This window comes from Apteryx mantelli, chromosome 4, assembly GCF_036417845.1.
Source record: "Apteryx mantelli isolate bAptMan1 chromosome 4, bAptMan1.hap1, whole genome shotgun sequence".
Classification (NCBI taxonomy): domain Eukaryota; kingdom Metazoa; phylum Chordata; class Aves; order Apterygiformes; family Apterygidae; genus Apteryx; species Apteryx mantelli.
The window spans coordinates 32,772,433-32,788,515 of NC_089981.1; the positions used below are offsets into that span (position 1 = coordinate 32,772,433).

General features: G+C 39.1%; 1 protein-coding gene and 1 long non-coding RNA gene across 4 annotated transcripts in view; one reads left to right on the plus strand and one right to left on the minus strand.

Annotated features, from left to right (window-relative positions):
• The window catches only part of LOC106497079 (uncharacterized), a 42,561-nt gene extending 40,331 nt beyond the window's left edge, over nucleotides 1-2,230 (minus strand). For 2 of the 3 annotated variants that reach the window (XR_010884094.1, XR_010884095.1), the window contains exons 1-2: nucleotides 1,669-2,134; nucleotides 1,035-1,313 (exon numbers count right to left, since the gene is read on the minus strand). This is a non-coding gene — a long non-coding RNA (uncharacterized lncRNA). The other variant, XR_001294735.2, reaches the window with a different exon arrangement.
• CSTF3 (cleavage stimulation factor subunit 3) overlaps nucleotides 1-16,081 on the plus strand; it is a 57,180-nt gene extending 41,099 nt beyond the window's left edge. The window contains exons 6-21 of the mRNA XM_067296177.1: nucleotides 85-151; nucleotides 271-305; nucleotides 412-538; nucleotides 3,303-3,380; nucleotides 3,586-3,748; nucleotides 4,282-4,391; nucleotides 4,796-4,912; nucleotides 6,150-6,224; nucleotides 7,587-7,730; nucleotides 7,824-7,926; nucleotides 10,080-10,149; nucleotides 11,448-11,643; nucleotides 13,467-13,620; nucleotides 14,025-14,119; nucleotides 14,231-14,291; nucleotides 15,385-16,081. Of these exons, the coding sequence (XP_067152278.1) occupies nucleotides 85-151; nucleotides 271-305; nucleotides 412-538; nucleotides 3,303-3,380; nucleotides 3,586-3,748; nucleotides 4,282-4,391; nucleotides 4,796-4,912; nucleotides 6,150-6,224; nucleotides 7,587-7,730; nucleotides 7,824-7,926; nucleotides 10,080-10,149; nucleotides 11,448-11,643; nucleotides 13,467-13,620; nucleotides 14,025-14,119; nucleotides 14,231-14,291; nucleotides 15,385-15,587 (1,798 nt within the window). The 3' untranslated portion in view covers nucleotides 15,588-16,081. The remainder of the gene's footprint in view (nucleotides 1-84; nucleotides 152-270; nucleotides 306-411; nucleotides 539-3,302; nucleotides 3,381-3,585; nucleotides 3,749-4,281; nucleotides 4,392-4,795; nucleotides 4,913-6,149; nucleotides 6,225-7,586; nucleotides 7,731-7,823; nucleotides 7,927-10,079; nucleotides 10,150-11,447; nucleotides 11,644-13,466; nucleotides 13,621-14,024; nucleotides 14,120-14,230; nucleotides 14,292-15,384) is intronic.
• Nucleotides 16,082-16,083: the final 2 nt, after the last annotated feature.

The following is a 16,083-nucleotide window of genomic DNA, read 5'->3' on the forward strand; positions in this document are numbered from 1 at the left end:
TGCTCAAAAGAATATTCTTAAATAAAGAATTTTTTAAATACTGAAGACTTGCTCTATGGTCTTTGTGGTTTGTTTTTTCCTCAGAGAAAAAATGGCTCAGGCATATGATTTTGCTCTGGATAAAATTGGCATGGAAATCATGTCATACCAGGTATGGGGTTTTTTGTTCTTTTTTTTTTTTCACTGAAACACCTTTTATTTCTAACTTGGATTCTAAAAAATACAACTAAATACTGATTTCATTATATATAATATTTTTTTCTTGCATAGATCTGGGTGGATTACATCAATTTTTTGAAGGGCGTGTAAGTACCTTAAAAGAATTTTTTTAAGCTCGATTAAGGTAATATTCATGTTCATACAGGTTATGATCTATAATAGCTGACATTAATCTCTCTCCCCGCTATTTAGAGAAGCTGTAGGATCTTATGCAGAAAACCAGAGGATAACAGCTGTCCGTAGGGTTTACCAGCGTGGTTGTGTGAATCCAATGATTAACATAGAGCAACTCTGGAGAGATTATAACAAATATGAAGAGGTAATCAAGAACATGAAACTTGTTTGTGACTTTTTTTTGTTTTGTTTTTTTGAGAAAAGCAAAAATCATATTATCAAGTGTGGTACCCAAATTGTGTCCACTAAATAATTACGTATAAAGAGATGACTGGCAGTATTAACATGTTTTGTGTGTGCAGTGTGCACCAAGACTTGTATTAGAACTATACAGGTGTGATGAGTGATAACTCTTTTATTTTAAACACTTTATGTAGGATATATTTTAAATTGGCCTGTTTCCCAGTTAGCCCAGTGGGATTGATAGTGAATTAGAAATCCCTGTTAGCATTGTCAGATAATAGACTTAATGGAGCTAGAGCTGGCAGCTGACAGTGAAGGCTTGCTTTCCAGAGGAGGCATTTCCCACATTTCCGTTACAGTTGAACAGATTAAAATGACACTTAGCTATGATGATTTAGACTTCCTTCACAGTATTAAGTTATATGTCCACAAGTACTTATAAAACGCTACTAACCAACCTTCACCTGAAGCTCCAACAGCATCAGTTCAGGTGAGTCTGCTGCCATGTGGTCTTCAGCAAGCATAATATTGCCTCGCTGACCGTGCAGGCTAATTGGTAGCTGCACCTTCCCGCTGTGTTCATAAACTTTTGGTACGGGCTTGTTGACCTACCCCAGTCACCAGAGGTGGGACGTAGGATCAGGCGCGATGCCTTAGTGCTCCGAGCTGCCCAGTGGGATGCACGGCGCTCTCGCTCCTCCCGCGGTGTTGCCGGCGTGCTCTGGGCCGCCGATGGCCTGCGTGGGAAAGGAGGAGGGATGTTTCTCTTTCCCTGCTTCTGATTATTCAAGTTGTAGAATTGGCCTCCCCCCACATAACAGACCGCTCTGCTTAGCCGCTGGCAATACTTCCCGGCGTGAGCAGCCGTAAGTGTTCACTGTAAGAGCTCATCATTGAGGCAATATTCAGGGATACCTCAGAGAGCCTGTTTACCACCAGGGAAAATACCCAGGGACATGTCTTCTCATCCAGAGGAAAATCCCCAGCGTCTCTGCCAGAAACTTCCCAGTAAACTTCCCCTTCCTCTTCCCCTCCCACGCAGTGAAATGAAAGCGCTCTCTGCTTGTTCCTACCAATTTCATTCGTACTTACGGAGACCATCAAAACAATAGCTGAAAGCCGGGCTACATTCGTTCTGCGTCGTTCCCCAGTTGAGGCAGTTCTGGCTGACATCGTTGCATACCGCGGTTCGTCTCGAATCGCTCAGACTCGCTGGAAGACAAGGGCTGGTATTGTGTCCAGACCCAAGCTTCTGCACTTCATGTTCTGGTGAGACTGGCCCCAAGGGAGGCGGCTGCTGCTTACATATTCAGGAAATCCTGGCACAAAACAAGGAGGAAATGCTATTCACCAAAAAGGCTCCTTTGAAGGGAAAATGATTCTTTTCATGAATAGCCCAACAAAACAGCTCAAGCACAGCTCTCCATACAAAAGGTTATTGACTATTTGCTGCAGTGAAAACACTCTCAAGCTTCCCTTTAGCTCAGTCAGTAGCTAATGGGTAGCAATATCAGCCTGTCAGGCACCAGTAAGCATCTTTGATTGAAGAAATGGTCAAAAATGGCAACACACCTAGTGAGACAGAAAAACAAGTATCTCTGACTCTCGGAGCCTCACAGCAGCAAGTTGCTGGAGGCTGGGAGAGCATCCTGCGACAACAGTGCTATGTGCTCAGCCTAGCCCTTGGTTAGATGGGGTATCGCTGTTTTTATGTTGCAATTGGCCCAGACAGCTGTCCCAGATAAACCCTCTGTGAGAGCCCAGGCAGTTTCTCTTGCTTCTGTAATGAACCAGTATCTCGATCAGATGCATATTTGAAATAGGAGTCATAATTATGCTCACATTCCTCAAATTCCCGGCAAGTCACTTGGAGTGAAATCCACCCCTGACGCAGGCATGCACAAGAACAAAACATTGCTTTTCCTGCCTTAAGAGGAGTTTTTCCAGATTTTGCTAGTGACTGGGATCCCGTGACCTGGCCTATATTCCGGATTGCAACTTCTGGGTTGCAGCGTGGGGCCTGGCTGCCCCAAATCCCCTCTGCTCTTGTGCAGCTGAGTAACTGCGCGTGAATGTGGTCCTAAACAGGTATTGCTGCTTGGGGTATTTTCAGATCTCTCAGAGTTGACAAAGGTACATTTATGGCAGGGCTTAAGTTGACTATAATCACTTTTAAAAACTGTCAGTTACTTCAGGAGTAGAGAGAAATAGGACGTAGGCAGAGCTTTGAGTTTTGGCTTTAATCTCTGTTCTTACTTGTCCAAGACACCTGAATTGGCTCAGATGCAGCCTTAGTCTTCACCTGGGAAATATCAGGTGGCAGTAAGGTAGGGAGCTCTGCCTCTCTGATGAGGCATTGACCATTATTTAAAGAGAAAAAAAATAATTCACAAATACAATCTTTGTACTGCTTTCTCCTCCATCAGATTTATGTAAAGTTCATTATGGTTTGTAAATTATAATTGATAAGATTAAAATACTTTGAGATGCCTCAGATCAGCTGATTTTTAGTAGTGAGTTTATTCCATCATAAATAAGTTCCTGCCCATTTGTGATATGTTTAATATGAGAAATCCAGAACCTTCTGAGATTGGTACTTTTACATACTTTTGACCTTTTTGCTCACTTTTGCATTCCCTTACAAGCCCCTTTCTGTACGAAATAAGATTCAGTAGTTCCAAAGTGAAATTGCACATTCCTGATTCTATTTTTTTGCCCTTCTCCAGGGAATCAATATTCACTTAGCTAAGAAGATGATTGAAGACAGGAGTAGAGATTATATGAATGCACGACGTGTTGCAAAGGTACCGACTTCTATTGACTTTTCTTTGTTCTGTTTAATTCTACAAACTAGCATTAAATTTAGTTCTTATTTTCATATAGAAGTGTTTGTTAGACTAATAAGGTTGGTATGCTAAAACATTTCCATCAGTTTTATAAAGCATAATGTAAAATAAATGTTTTGTGTGTTTAAATCTGCTGTTCAAAACATGGCTTTTTCTGTTTCAGGAATACGAGACAGTTATGAAAGGTCTGGATCGCAATGCTCCCTCTGTCCCCCCCCAAAATACCCCTCAGGAGGCTCAGCAGGTGGACATGTGGAAGAAATACATCCAGTGGGAAAAGAGCAATCCTCTGCGTACAGAAGATCAAACTCTCATAACAAAAAGAGGTAATCAGATGTGTAGAACTGTATTTTTTAGCTCCATTAATGACCTCCAGTTGAAGTAATGATGCATTTTAGTGTTGTCAGTGATCACGCTGTAGCAGAAGTTGATCAGCTTTTTCTTTCCTTTCTTGAGTTTTGTGGATTTTGTTTTTAAACTACTGGTTAGTTTTTGCTTAAGCTAAGCTGCACCTAATACGTTGATTTTGGGGGTACTGTGCTACAGTTGTGCGCCACTGAACTCTCACTGGAGATCAGGAGATGGTGGATCACAGCTTGCTCTCTTCTAAGTAGTCAGCTGCATCTGCTTTTTATGGCTGATGCTCACATCCTGTGTAGAGGAAACAGGTTTTAGCTGCTATTTATGATTCATAAAGTTCTTGAAGACTGAAAGAATTGCAGGATGTGATTCTTCTCTTCGGAGCCCATTAGTGTTAATAGCATCTAAATTATTTGCTCTTTTCTGTGTTTCATTCTTCCATTGTGCAAGATTTCTGCAATAATACACAAGGAATATTTCTTACTTTTTTTCTTTCTAGTTATGTTTGCATATGAGCAATGCCTTTTGGTTCTGGGACATCACCCAGATATCTGGTATGAAGCTGCACAGTATCTTGAGCAATCCAGTAAGCTGCTAGCTGAAAAAGGGGTAAGAAGATTGCCATAAAACTTTTTTTCTTTCTTATTTCATTACTTTGACACAGTATAATGCTGTTAATTTTTCCGGAAATACTTACGAACCAAGGAGGAAAAAAGATTTTTAGCATCTTAAATTGTCATGTTCAGAATTTTAAATTTTATGCTATTTTGAGAAATAAAAATCTTTGCATGTGAGGTAAGAATTATGAAAAACTGTTTTAGTCTTTGCCAGGTTTTTTTTTTTTTTTGGTGATGCCTTCATGATTCTTCAGATGCTGGGGAGATGAGTGTCTCTTTTTTGGAGCATTTCACTGAAGTTCACTGAGACTTCTCATGGATGGAAGATATTCCATAGTTTGGCCTTCATTGTCACAGCTGTTAAATGATAATATTATCATGTTTATTTTATAACAGGACATGAACAACGCTAAACTTTTCAGTGATGAGGCTGCTAATATTTATGAAAGAGCGATCAGCACTTTATTGAAGAAGAATATGCTTCTTTATTTTGCATATGCAGATTATGAAGAGGTGAGCAAAAATAGTCACATACTAAAGTTACATCCAAAGACCAAAATTTTCTCTTCAAAAATGTCATTTATTTGAAACATACTGCATATACAGAGCTTCTACAGAATTAACTTACTGATTCTTCTAGCCTTAACCTTCTTCAATGTTTCTTAGGCTGAGCTAACAAAATGGGGGAGGAAAAGCCTGTAGTGTTAGTTACAATATTTTTGAAAGTCTATTCAGTCTTTCCACTTAAGTATTGACTTTATTTTTCAAATGACTGTGAAGTTGAAGACTCATAGATTTACATTTACTGGGGCATTGGCTTCTCCACTTTTAAAATGGGGATAAAGAACACCTTTCCTATCTAGTTCTTGGGGATTTAGTATCTGTATTCCCGTGGCTCTGATGGAAGATGGGAGGCACCCTATATTGTCCTTTGCTTGAGAAAGTTGTTTATCCTGCCTGGTTACCACGTTATTACGCAGTCTCAGGAATGAGTAACGCCCCAGCGATGGTTGTTTTTGCACATGAGCTGTCAAGAATGCAGACCCTTTCCCACTGATCGGGTGAGGACTCAGGAGTCCCAAGTAGGTAAACTGCCCTCAGGTAGTATTTTCCACTTATCGTAACATGGAAGAGTTTGCAGTAAGATCCTGAGGACAACAGCAAACAAATCTTCACTCCTGAAAGAAAAAACCTCTCTTGGCTTCCAGTGCAGCCTCTTGTATCCACCGCATACTGGCTATTTAACTTCTGTGAAGTTGCACGGTGCTTATAATATAGAAGGGCTGCAGCTGGCAATGAGCAGAGTGGATTATTGGAAATGCCTAAGTTTTAGAGTGAAGAAGGTGGTTTTCCTAGCTGGTCTGCAAGTTTCTTTTAGTTGGAGGTAAGGGAAACAGTCATCTTAGCCCAGCACCTAAATGGCAGTTCTGCTGCTGTATTATTGAGTTAAAAAAGGAATTCAGAGATTCTTGGAAAGCCTGTACGTAAGCACTACTGAGAATAGAATGCAGAGAGTAAAGAAATGACTGCACAAGACAAAAAAATGCATCTGAGTAAATAAACCACTGATTGACCATGTATAGTGTCCAATTGACAAAAGTAAACAAAAATTTTTAGGATTTTTCTGCAAATTGTTTTTTGCATTCTCAGAAGTGTTTTGTAAGAGTAGTATTAACTTTTAAATCGTTAATATAAAAATTCTGTAATTCTTTTGTATCACAAAGCAGTCTGTCTCTTTGTATTTACTTAGAGTCGAATGAAGTATGAGAAAGTACACAGCATATATAACAGACTCTTGGCTATAGAAGATATTGATCCCACTCTGGTAAGATGATCCACAGTATTGAGTTTTTCCACATTTGCATAGATCGTGAGCTGAGTACACCCAAAGAATGGGGAAGTACTTAGATGAGTTCACTGGGTCACAAGGATGATTTAGCAGGCAGAGTACTAAGGTGATGGAATTAGATGAAAATTTCAGTGAGGTTGATGCTTATAGCCTTTAATCCACTTAGATACATTAAGTGATGTGTCCTTTTGCCCAGTGTGTCTTTTGAAGAATCTCTTAAACCATGAAGATATTAAATGAAGATACTAAAGATTTCATGAAGCAGCTCGTAAGCATTGGTGTATGTTTTGTTGGCTCAACTAAAATTTCACTTTCCCTCACCTTAACTTATGAAAAGCACATTGCTTTGTCCCATTGTCCTCCCTACAGAGGAATATATTGTACTGACTTCTGTGTACAGGTAGCTTGCAAAGAAATTTGAAATGCATCACATAAATATCAAAGTGTATTGCTGTACATCTACTTGAGTTATAAGTAAACAATATTGTTTGTAGTGCCAGCTGTGCTGATACTGAACAAATGGTAGAGAATGTAGCCTGCCCTCAAAAAAGTTACTTAGTTTGTAAATAAACATGACAAAGCATGGGAAGGAAAAAGGTCTGAGGTCTAAAATTAAATAATAGGTCAGTGTCAGAGGAAAGATATCTGTTTATTGACATGCTGTATTCATTATATATAGACTATAATGCTTTCCAAATATGTATTTTATGGAAAAACACATACCACTTCCTTCTCTTTAAGGAACGCTGTTGTTTGTGATCTAATTCAGAGCAGAAGAAAATTAAATTCCCAAGAAATGCAAATCACAATCTGGCCACTGAATTAAACAGCACCTTCATTATTTTCATGATCAGGGATAAGCCTTTAAAGCCAGGATGATTTGTATCTTGGATCCTATAATATACATAAAAATGCTGAAATAGGCCTTTTGCCTTTTTTTTTAGTCTTATGGATGTCGTTAACTTTATTGGAAAGTTGACATTTTTAGAATAAGCAAGTGACCTCTAGTTCTCTCAAGGTACCAGCTTATGTAAATTACATTCACCTACATTACATTCACCTACTTACCTCCCCTACCTCAAAAAAATTGCATATTATTGTCATTTTAGGGATTCAGTCTCAGGTATTTTCTGCTTTTAAAAAAAGTACATAAAAATCTTTGTCTTAGTATTTATAACATGACAACATAGAGGCACAACACAATTTTGTTGGTTTCTATTATGAACTATTAACTGTATTTTGTGAGTAGAGATGATTTTAGATACAGCCAAAGACAGTACTATATCTTAGCACTCTTTGTTAGCAATGATACTATATAAATATTAATATACACCTTAGGTTTATATCCAATACATGAAATTTGCAAGGCGAGCAGAAGGCATAAAATCTGGAAGAATGATATTTAAGAAAGCAAGAGAGGATGCCCGGACCCGCCACCATGTCTATGTTACAGCAGCTTTAATGGAGTATTATTGTAGTAAGGTAATTATAGATGCTCAGTTTGATACTAAGGAACTGTCGGTAGGGTGCATAGCTCACTGAAGCTAATAACTTTTTTTCTTTTAATGTTTGCAGGATAAGTCTGTGGCCTTTAAGATTTTTGAGCTAGGGCTGAAAAAATATGGGGACATTCCAGAATACGTACTGGCATATATTGACTACCTGTCTCACCTTAATGGTAAGTTTTAAGCTTTGAGAGGTAGTAATGAAACATTCATTTGCCTTCTCTGTGAGCCTGGCTCCAGGCCAAGTTCTTTGTATTCTAGTTTTAATCCTTTCTTGAAGGGCAGTGAAACCTCCTCATAAAGCTCAGTAATTAGTTCAAAAAAACCCTGCCATTTTGTCCACGCTGACGTTCCAGAAGTGTATTGATTGACGCGAGATCTTAACTCTGCTAAACAGAATACAGTGAACTTTCCAAATTGTTTCCTAATTTGCTCTGCAGCAGTTTGACTGCATCTGCTGTAAACAGTGGGAAATATGCTGAGAAATCTAAATCCTGCGCTAAAGGATTTGTAGGAGGTTGAAATTAGCATGAGAAGTGATGGGTTGCTTGTTCCATACTGGAACCCATTTCATGGACTTTCGCTAGCGGTAATTTAAACTCATTCTCCCCAAATAGATGAGATGAGCAAGATCTGAAAGCAGGAGTGTGAGCTAGCTTGAGAGAACTGCCCCGCTGGGAGTGGCGGGGGAGCCAGTTTCCAAGCGCAGAGCAGGGCACGCTCAGGGCCTCGAGGATCCCCGCGCGCCAGGCGCGGGGCGAGGGAGGGCTGGGGAGCCCGCTGCGGTGGCCGTGGCCACGCAGGGTTTCCCAGCATGGGAGCTCATCGCAGTGTTAGCAGAAACCAGGGCTGTAGCGCGGAGCACGGGGCCAGAGCAACCTTTGTTTGGAAGTGTCCTGGTGCGTGTTTCGTGGTGAATTAGCAATGGGTAAGGAAAGCGGTTCGTCCCGGCTCTCCCTCTGCCCAGTGGTGTCTGCCAGGGACCCGTTACACCTACGGGTTTCTTTGGGTATTTATTCAAGTATTCAGTACTTGAATAGCGGCCTCTCTCTAGTTGTCGGGAGCGGTGGCTGCAGCCTGCAGCCGTCCTTTGTTTCGGGCTCTGAAAGTCTGAGTAGATGTAGAGCTCTTTTCTTCTGTGAGCTGAAAGCAGGAAGATTTTTCCTGCCAAAGTATGTTTAGTTTTGAGACAAATTATGTTAGGTCCACATGAATATCTGCAATGCTTTTTCATAGATCACCACTGGAAAAATTATCCTAAAACTCTCCAGTGTGCGTATTGCTCTGCCCTATGCCATGTAAGAGCGCATCTCTGAAAAACAGGATGTGGTCGCTGTTTTCCTCAGCCCCTGCTGCCTACCTCGAGCTGCACCAAGGGCAGGAGGTAGAGGCAGAAGTGAAAGGCTCCTGCATTGGCCCTGCTGGAAGAAGCATCCGGGCAGTAACTGGCCCACACTACGCTCTGCTCTCGTGGGTACCTACCAACGCTGAGGCCAGTGAGAGCAGCTGTCGGTATTGCCGGCTCTGGTGTTGAAGCAGAGGCAGCCACGCAGCAAAAAGCTGACTGGGTCTGAACCCAAATCTGAACATCTTGCTCACAGACTACTGATGCGTAATTACAATTATACACATATATATGTTAAACACATTAACATGTAACAGAATGTAAATGCTTTATGTAGCCCTGAAGCCTACTGTTGTCACATCCTTGTGTTCCTTTTCCTGACAGAAACAACCCAGCAGACTTTACTTAGAAACTAAAAAACTGACTGTTGAACTTCTAGACTTCTGTAAATATAAGATACAGTAAAATATTTAGCAAGAGAGACAGGGTAGAAGCTAGCAGTTTTTAAGAAGAAAATAACCATTCCTTTCCCTCAGCTGGAAGAGTACAAAGGCAAAGGCTTAACTGCTAATTGGAAAGCAGTTCTAATAATTTTGTGAGGGTTTCTGAGGAATATACATCTGAGAAGTACATTAATATTGCCCTAATTTAAAAGGAAAATAATTGAAAAGCCTGATAAAAAATTACGAGAGATCAAGCGATAGCTGTGCTGTTGTAAAAGTATCTATATTAGAATTGGCTTGTTGCTATCAACAAGAGACTTTCAAATAATAAATTGATAGTAGAATTTACCTCCCTTTGGTAAAAGCTTGATGCAGGTGTTCTGAGTTTTTTCTGCTTACTGAAATTCGCATCCAGGTATCAGAATGTCAGCCCTCTTATTTAATTCAGTGTACACATCTCTTTGAATGGAAATGATTTTAAATTGTCTTTAATATACTTTACTCAGTGTGATTTTTCTTTTTTCTTTCTGTTTTTAAGAGGACAATAATACAAGAGTTTTGTTTGAACGTGTTTTAACTTCAGGGAGCCTCCCACCTGAGAAATCTGGGTATGTCTGCAAAAGCAGTTTCACTACACTAAAAATAATACATAAATCCTTTCAAAAACAAACATTACAAACAAGTTAGAAAAATGAACAGCAGGGCAAAACTAGCTGCAGGTGTTCCTTCCCCTCTTAATACTGTCTAAAATAGCAACAGCTATGACAGAGTTGTGAAAGTTCCTGTCCTACTTGCAGTGAAATTCATTTTTTAGTTGAGGATAGCGTGCAAAATCCTCCTGCAGGGTAATGGGCATAACTAATGACATGTATCACTCACTGCCTGCTTCAGACAGACGGGGAGAGGCAGCTGAGGACGTTTTTCAGGAGCGTCATGTTAGAGAAGGAGAGTCAGGAATTTATGGAGGAGAAAGCTGAAAAACTTCCAGACAACCAGAAATAAAATAGTGAAAGACCAAGAAAACACTTGAAATTAACTACTCAGTGGCACATTTGCATTACTGCTTTTAAAATGTATTTCTCTAAAAATGATTGCCAAATCCTTTGCACTCCAAGTAAGAAGCTATTAACCATTGTTTCTCTGGCTGACATAAGCATCAAAACAGAGAAATCAAACATTGTGTTGCTGTGCACCTTCATCCTACACTTTTTTTTTTGAGAAATATTTATGCCCGTTTTAAAAGAGAAAAATCAAAATAGTTTAGATGCAGAATCTTCCTCAAAAGTGAGCTCCAAAGCTAAAATGAAAGTTGATTAAAGTCCAGAAGTATGGTCAGATGTTACCTAAATTATATTGGAGATTTTTCATAAGGAAATAGCTAATAATTTACTGTCTCATAATTCTATACACTTTAGGCTATGTAAAATTCTGAAGTACGTACTGCCTATTATGTATTAGGGTGTTGCTCTTGTCGGCTAGAATATGCTAGTCCATGAAGGTGAATTAAATCACAATCTATGTTGAAAACTCCTTCGCGCATCAGGCTCAGAATGAAATTCTGTGTAGCAGGATGAGTAAAGACCGTTCATGCCTCTTACACTGATGCTAAAAACTTACCTCAAATGCTGTTGAAGTCATTCACTCCAGTAATCCTTTCCTTTCCATAACAAGGTCCACTGCAGAGATAAGCTTTGAAGTCCTTTATGATCCACTAGATTGTGAGATTTTACAGAAATATCTAAGGCCCTGGGAGGGTAATAGGTGCATCTAAAATAAATAATAGAAATGGTAATGTGTTCCCAGATTACCTCATTAGAATCTCTCATGTGATATGTTTTTGTAATTGGGATATGATCAGTAATGCTTTCTCCTTTAGCACCTGTCCTATGTATCTGTTCTCTTACAGAGAAATCTGGGCTCGGTTTTTAGCTTTTGAAAGTAACATTGGTGACCTAGCTAGCATACTGAAAGTTGAAAAACGGAGGTTTACGGCATTCAAGGAAGAATATGAGGGCAAAGAAACAGCTCTGCTAGTAGACAGGTATAAATTCATGGATTTGTACCCTTGTTCTGCAAGTGAACTTAAAGCTCTTGGTTATAAGGTAAGTAGATAATTTTACTATTATTTTTTTCAGTTCTAGCAGGTTTATACAATTCTTTATTTAGCACTTGCCTTACATTTTTTTTCTTTGATAGAAAAGTAGGTAAGAGAGGCCAGGTTGAGTTTTTCTTGTCTTCTCTTGTTCTCGTTATCTCTAGAAGGTTTGCTTTGACTGCTTTTTGACACTGTACTTCAGTGAAAGCAAAATCAGGCTGTTATTTCTTAACTCCTTTTGATCTCTAACCGTAATCCCTAGCTGGAACACTGCTGGGCCAGACCAGAGTGAAAGCCTAAGGCCAGCCCAGTTCCTTTGCAACTCCACCGAGCTATTGCTAGGGATGAATTTACCTCTCGGATTAAGACTGGAGAGAAACTGAGCTAACTGGGCTCCCCGGACACCCTTGTTGGGCAGCAGAATGTCAGGCTTTGTGGGCCAAGTGCAGAAGGGGGCAAGGAATATGAGTAACAGATGCAACTTCACTTATTCATATTTACCTCTCATCTTCCCATTGAAAGTTTGATGTATGTTTGTGCCCTTAGTGCTCAGGCCCCTACTTCAGACTTAGTCCTGAGCTCGTTCATAAAGCAAAATACTTTTGGAAACTTTTAGAATCAGGACGTGAGCATGAAATATCGCTGGCTGCCCTTCCACTCTGGTTGGTGGCAAAGCTCCTTCGCTTCATTGAGAACCGAATCAGAACAAACAAACTGCAATCCTAATGATTACTGCGAATGACCGAAAAAACTACTACAGAGCTCAGTGGTTGCTTGCTTCTCTTTAATTGTTTAATATGGTTAAAGTCCTTCAATGCGCTTCGTTGGAAATTAATTTACCTTCTAAGCCAGAAACCTGTATCTGGTGGTCTTCCATCTCTGTTTTTGACCACTTATACTTTACCTGCTATTTTAGTCTTGTGGGACTCCATAAAGCTTTGGAAAAAAATTAGGACAGAAAAAAAGTCTTTTTTTTTTTTTTTTTTGTAACATGATGTAAAAATAGACTGGCAGACAACTTATGCAAAAACAGCTCTGTTGGAGGAACTCTTCTGTTTCACACTTACGTGATGAGAAGGGAACCTTCAGTTCATGTCTTTCAAAAATAGTGTCTAAGCTTCAATTTATCTCTTACATAGAAAAAGTGTTTCTTGGGAAAAAAAAGTCATCAAAGTTAGCAAAAGAGCTGAAGCGTTGGTCCTCACATCATAGTTTTAAAATAAACTCTGACGGGTGGAAACATGATCAATGCTGAGCCATTAAATGTTTTTCTTAGAAACCAATCAGGACAAAGTTATTTCTGAAGTTACAGTTGTGCCTATGAGATGGTGTGTCTTTATATAAATGCCTTCTAGGTGGTGCACCTAAGTTTATTCAGCCCTTGGGCTGATTTCTGTTGCTTTTAACATGCCAACATGCCATTTGAACTGATATTTTGCATGCCTGCTGATTTCCTTATGTTTGATTTCTTTTCCTGCTAAAGCAATCTAGAGAATGAAATGAGGGAGAAATGATAGTTGTGAAGGATTAGTGGGCTGCACCTTTTCACCTAAACCTTTTTAACCTTAAAAAAAAAAAAAAAAAAGTGCAGTTCAAAAATGATGAATAGGGTATCAAGAATAAGTGTTTCCATTCCCAGCTGGACCACTGTGGGAACTAAAATGTTTCACAAAAATACGCAGGCTTTGTCCAGATGGTCTCCTAAAAGGACATCTGATATAATGATGACAAAGTGAGAGTCAGTGACTTGTCTAGAGAGAGATTTTGTTCTACAATTTAAACCACAATATGGTACGGCCAAGTTCAGTACTCTTTATTTGGCTTTTGCAGGATGTCTCCCGTGCCAAGCTGGCAGCTATAATTCCAGACCCTGTGGTTGCGCCTTCCATCGTGCCTGTTCTCAAAGATGAAGTAGACAGAAAACCTGAATATCCAAAACCAGACACTCAACAAATGATTCCATTTCAGCCAAGACACTTAGCACGTAAGTCAAATGTTCAGTCCAAAGTGGCTCTATTTCACCTAGAGGCAAAATGTTTAGCTGTGCTCCTCTTAGGTAATCCCCCTGTGTTTAGTAAACCTAGTCACGGAGACTTCCTAATCGTCAGTGACCTCAACATGTACTTAAGTTTTAGGCTGTTGTTTAATTGAATTGCTAAAGGCATAGATGTTTTGCTTAAAACTAAGGTCATATGAAGATGTAGTTGGGGTCTTGCAAATGGTAAGAAGCTGTTGTTACAGACACTGCTCATAGAATTCAGATCACTGACTGAAGTTAGTAGAGGCAAAAGTGACAGGGTAATGATTCTTTGCACCACGTAATAATGCTGTTGAAGTAATCCAAGTCTAGCAGTCATGCACTGGATTCATACAGATTTTTTTCCACAGCTCCAGGTTTACATCCTGTCCCGGGTGGTGTATTTCCTGTTCCACCAGCAGCTGTAGTTCTAATGAAGCTCCTGCCCCCTCCTGTTTGTTTTCAGGTTTGTTTTGACTGTGAAAACTTCAAAAAGTTAGAAGTGATTCTGTTTTGACAGAAGCTCAGTATGCACTCTAATTAATCGTCTAAACTTTTTTTTTTTTTTTTAAATCAGGGTCCCTTTGTTCAGGTTGATGAACTCATGGAGATATTCAGAAGATGCAAATTGCCAGAAAGTAAGTCATTTGTTCACTCTAAGAGTCTGCGGTAGTGCCACATGTGATTTGTTTTACATATGTATATTACAGTCTAAAGTCCAGACCTCCTTTATAGATGCAGATGTATAATTATTATTTAAGAGTATGCTGTTGAAGTGGCTATGTTTGTAGGTTGGAATCTACATAGAGATGTTTACACATTTAACGGTGGAGAGATAAACAAAAAGTAAAAAAGCTGAGAATCACCAGCTGCTACTTTAATAACAACATGCCTAATTATACAATTTCTGTGGTAAACATTAATGATTTTCCAAAAATACTTTGGAAGAAGCAAGGCATCATCTCTACTTGTATAAGAACTTTAATTCATTAAATTACCAATTTGCAGTATGTAAAGTCCACTGTTGGACTCAGAATGCAGATTGTTGCAGTGTTTGATAACAATTCAATAATTGTGTTGTCTTAGCTGCTACAAAAATGGTAAATTTCAGAAATGTAAACAGAGGACAGATCCATACCCCAGCCTTCATGTAAACAACTACAGCAGATGATTAATATGCAACTTATCCCCTCTGTTACTTTAAGGAACACGATCAGAGACAAAGCTAGGATTTAGTTTTGTTTAGAGGGAAAATAAAGCACCTTCTATTTAAATTGTGTGATATTCTTCAAACTTTGTCTCTGTTCTTAACAGACTTGCTAGGCATCTTTCTGATGAATCAGGAACACGTGCATGGTTTCCCAATAGGCTTTCTTATTTTATTAAACTTGTAACTGACCTCAATACTTGCGTAAAGAGAGGTCTCAATCTGAAACAGCAGCATTTACTTTATAGCTAGTGTTTGCCATAGATAAGAGTTTTAGAGAGTTGAGATTTAATTCTTCCTCCTAACTTCTGCAGAAGGAAGGTGGCAAAATACCTTGTGTTCCAGAAATCTCCACTATGTATCCATCTTGGTGTCCCTGTTTGAATGCTCTTTAGTTTTTCTTACCTTTTTTCTTACTCCAAAAGCATGAAAATTCATGAAATTCTGTTCAACTTTGCTGAAACACCTTTCTAATCAGGGAATTTAGTTTCACAAATTAAACTAATCTTTTTCTTGTTCTACAGCTGTTGATGAAGCTGTAAGAATAATTACTGGAGGCCTACCTGAAATAACTGTGGAAGGCAATGGACCTGTGGAAAATAACGCTATGCTCAATAAGGCTGTCAAGAGACCAAATGAAGATTCCGACGATGATGAGGAGAAAGGATCAGTAGTTCCCCCTGTTCATGACATTTACAGAGCACGACAACAAAAGAGAATCCGGTGAAACAAGTCTGGAATTCTGCTGTGATAGACAAAGACTTGTATTGAGTTTGTCTGTCTCTTAAAAGTCAAGCATTTAAAAGGGACAGCTGCAAACAAAAAAAATCTTGAAGTGGTTTTGTTACTGTGGTGCCTCTTCTCCCATCTTGTTCTTGAACCGAAAACAAACGGAACAATCTTAGAATGTGCTCTGAACAAAATTAGGTTTTCAAAAACAAAAGTGCAAAATGACTAAACTGCATTTTGTTCTTTCTTCAAGGATGTTCACATTGACCACTTGAAATCTTGTGGGTTTTCAACAGTTTTATTTTAAAAACTGGATGGCTTATAATTGTGAAGCATTTTTAATTCACACTTTCTGGAAAACAGTTGTTCTCAGTTTGTTCATGTAGTGTCCTGCCTTATTGTTCGTTTTTATTTATGGCAGAATGTATGGAATCTGTTTTGTAGTTGAAAATGGAAAAAGCATTCCTTTAAAATAAAAGGATATCGATAACATC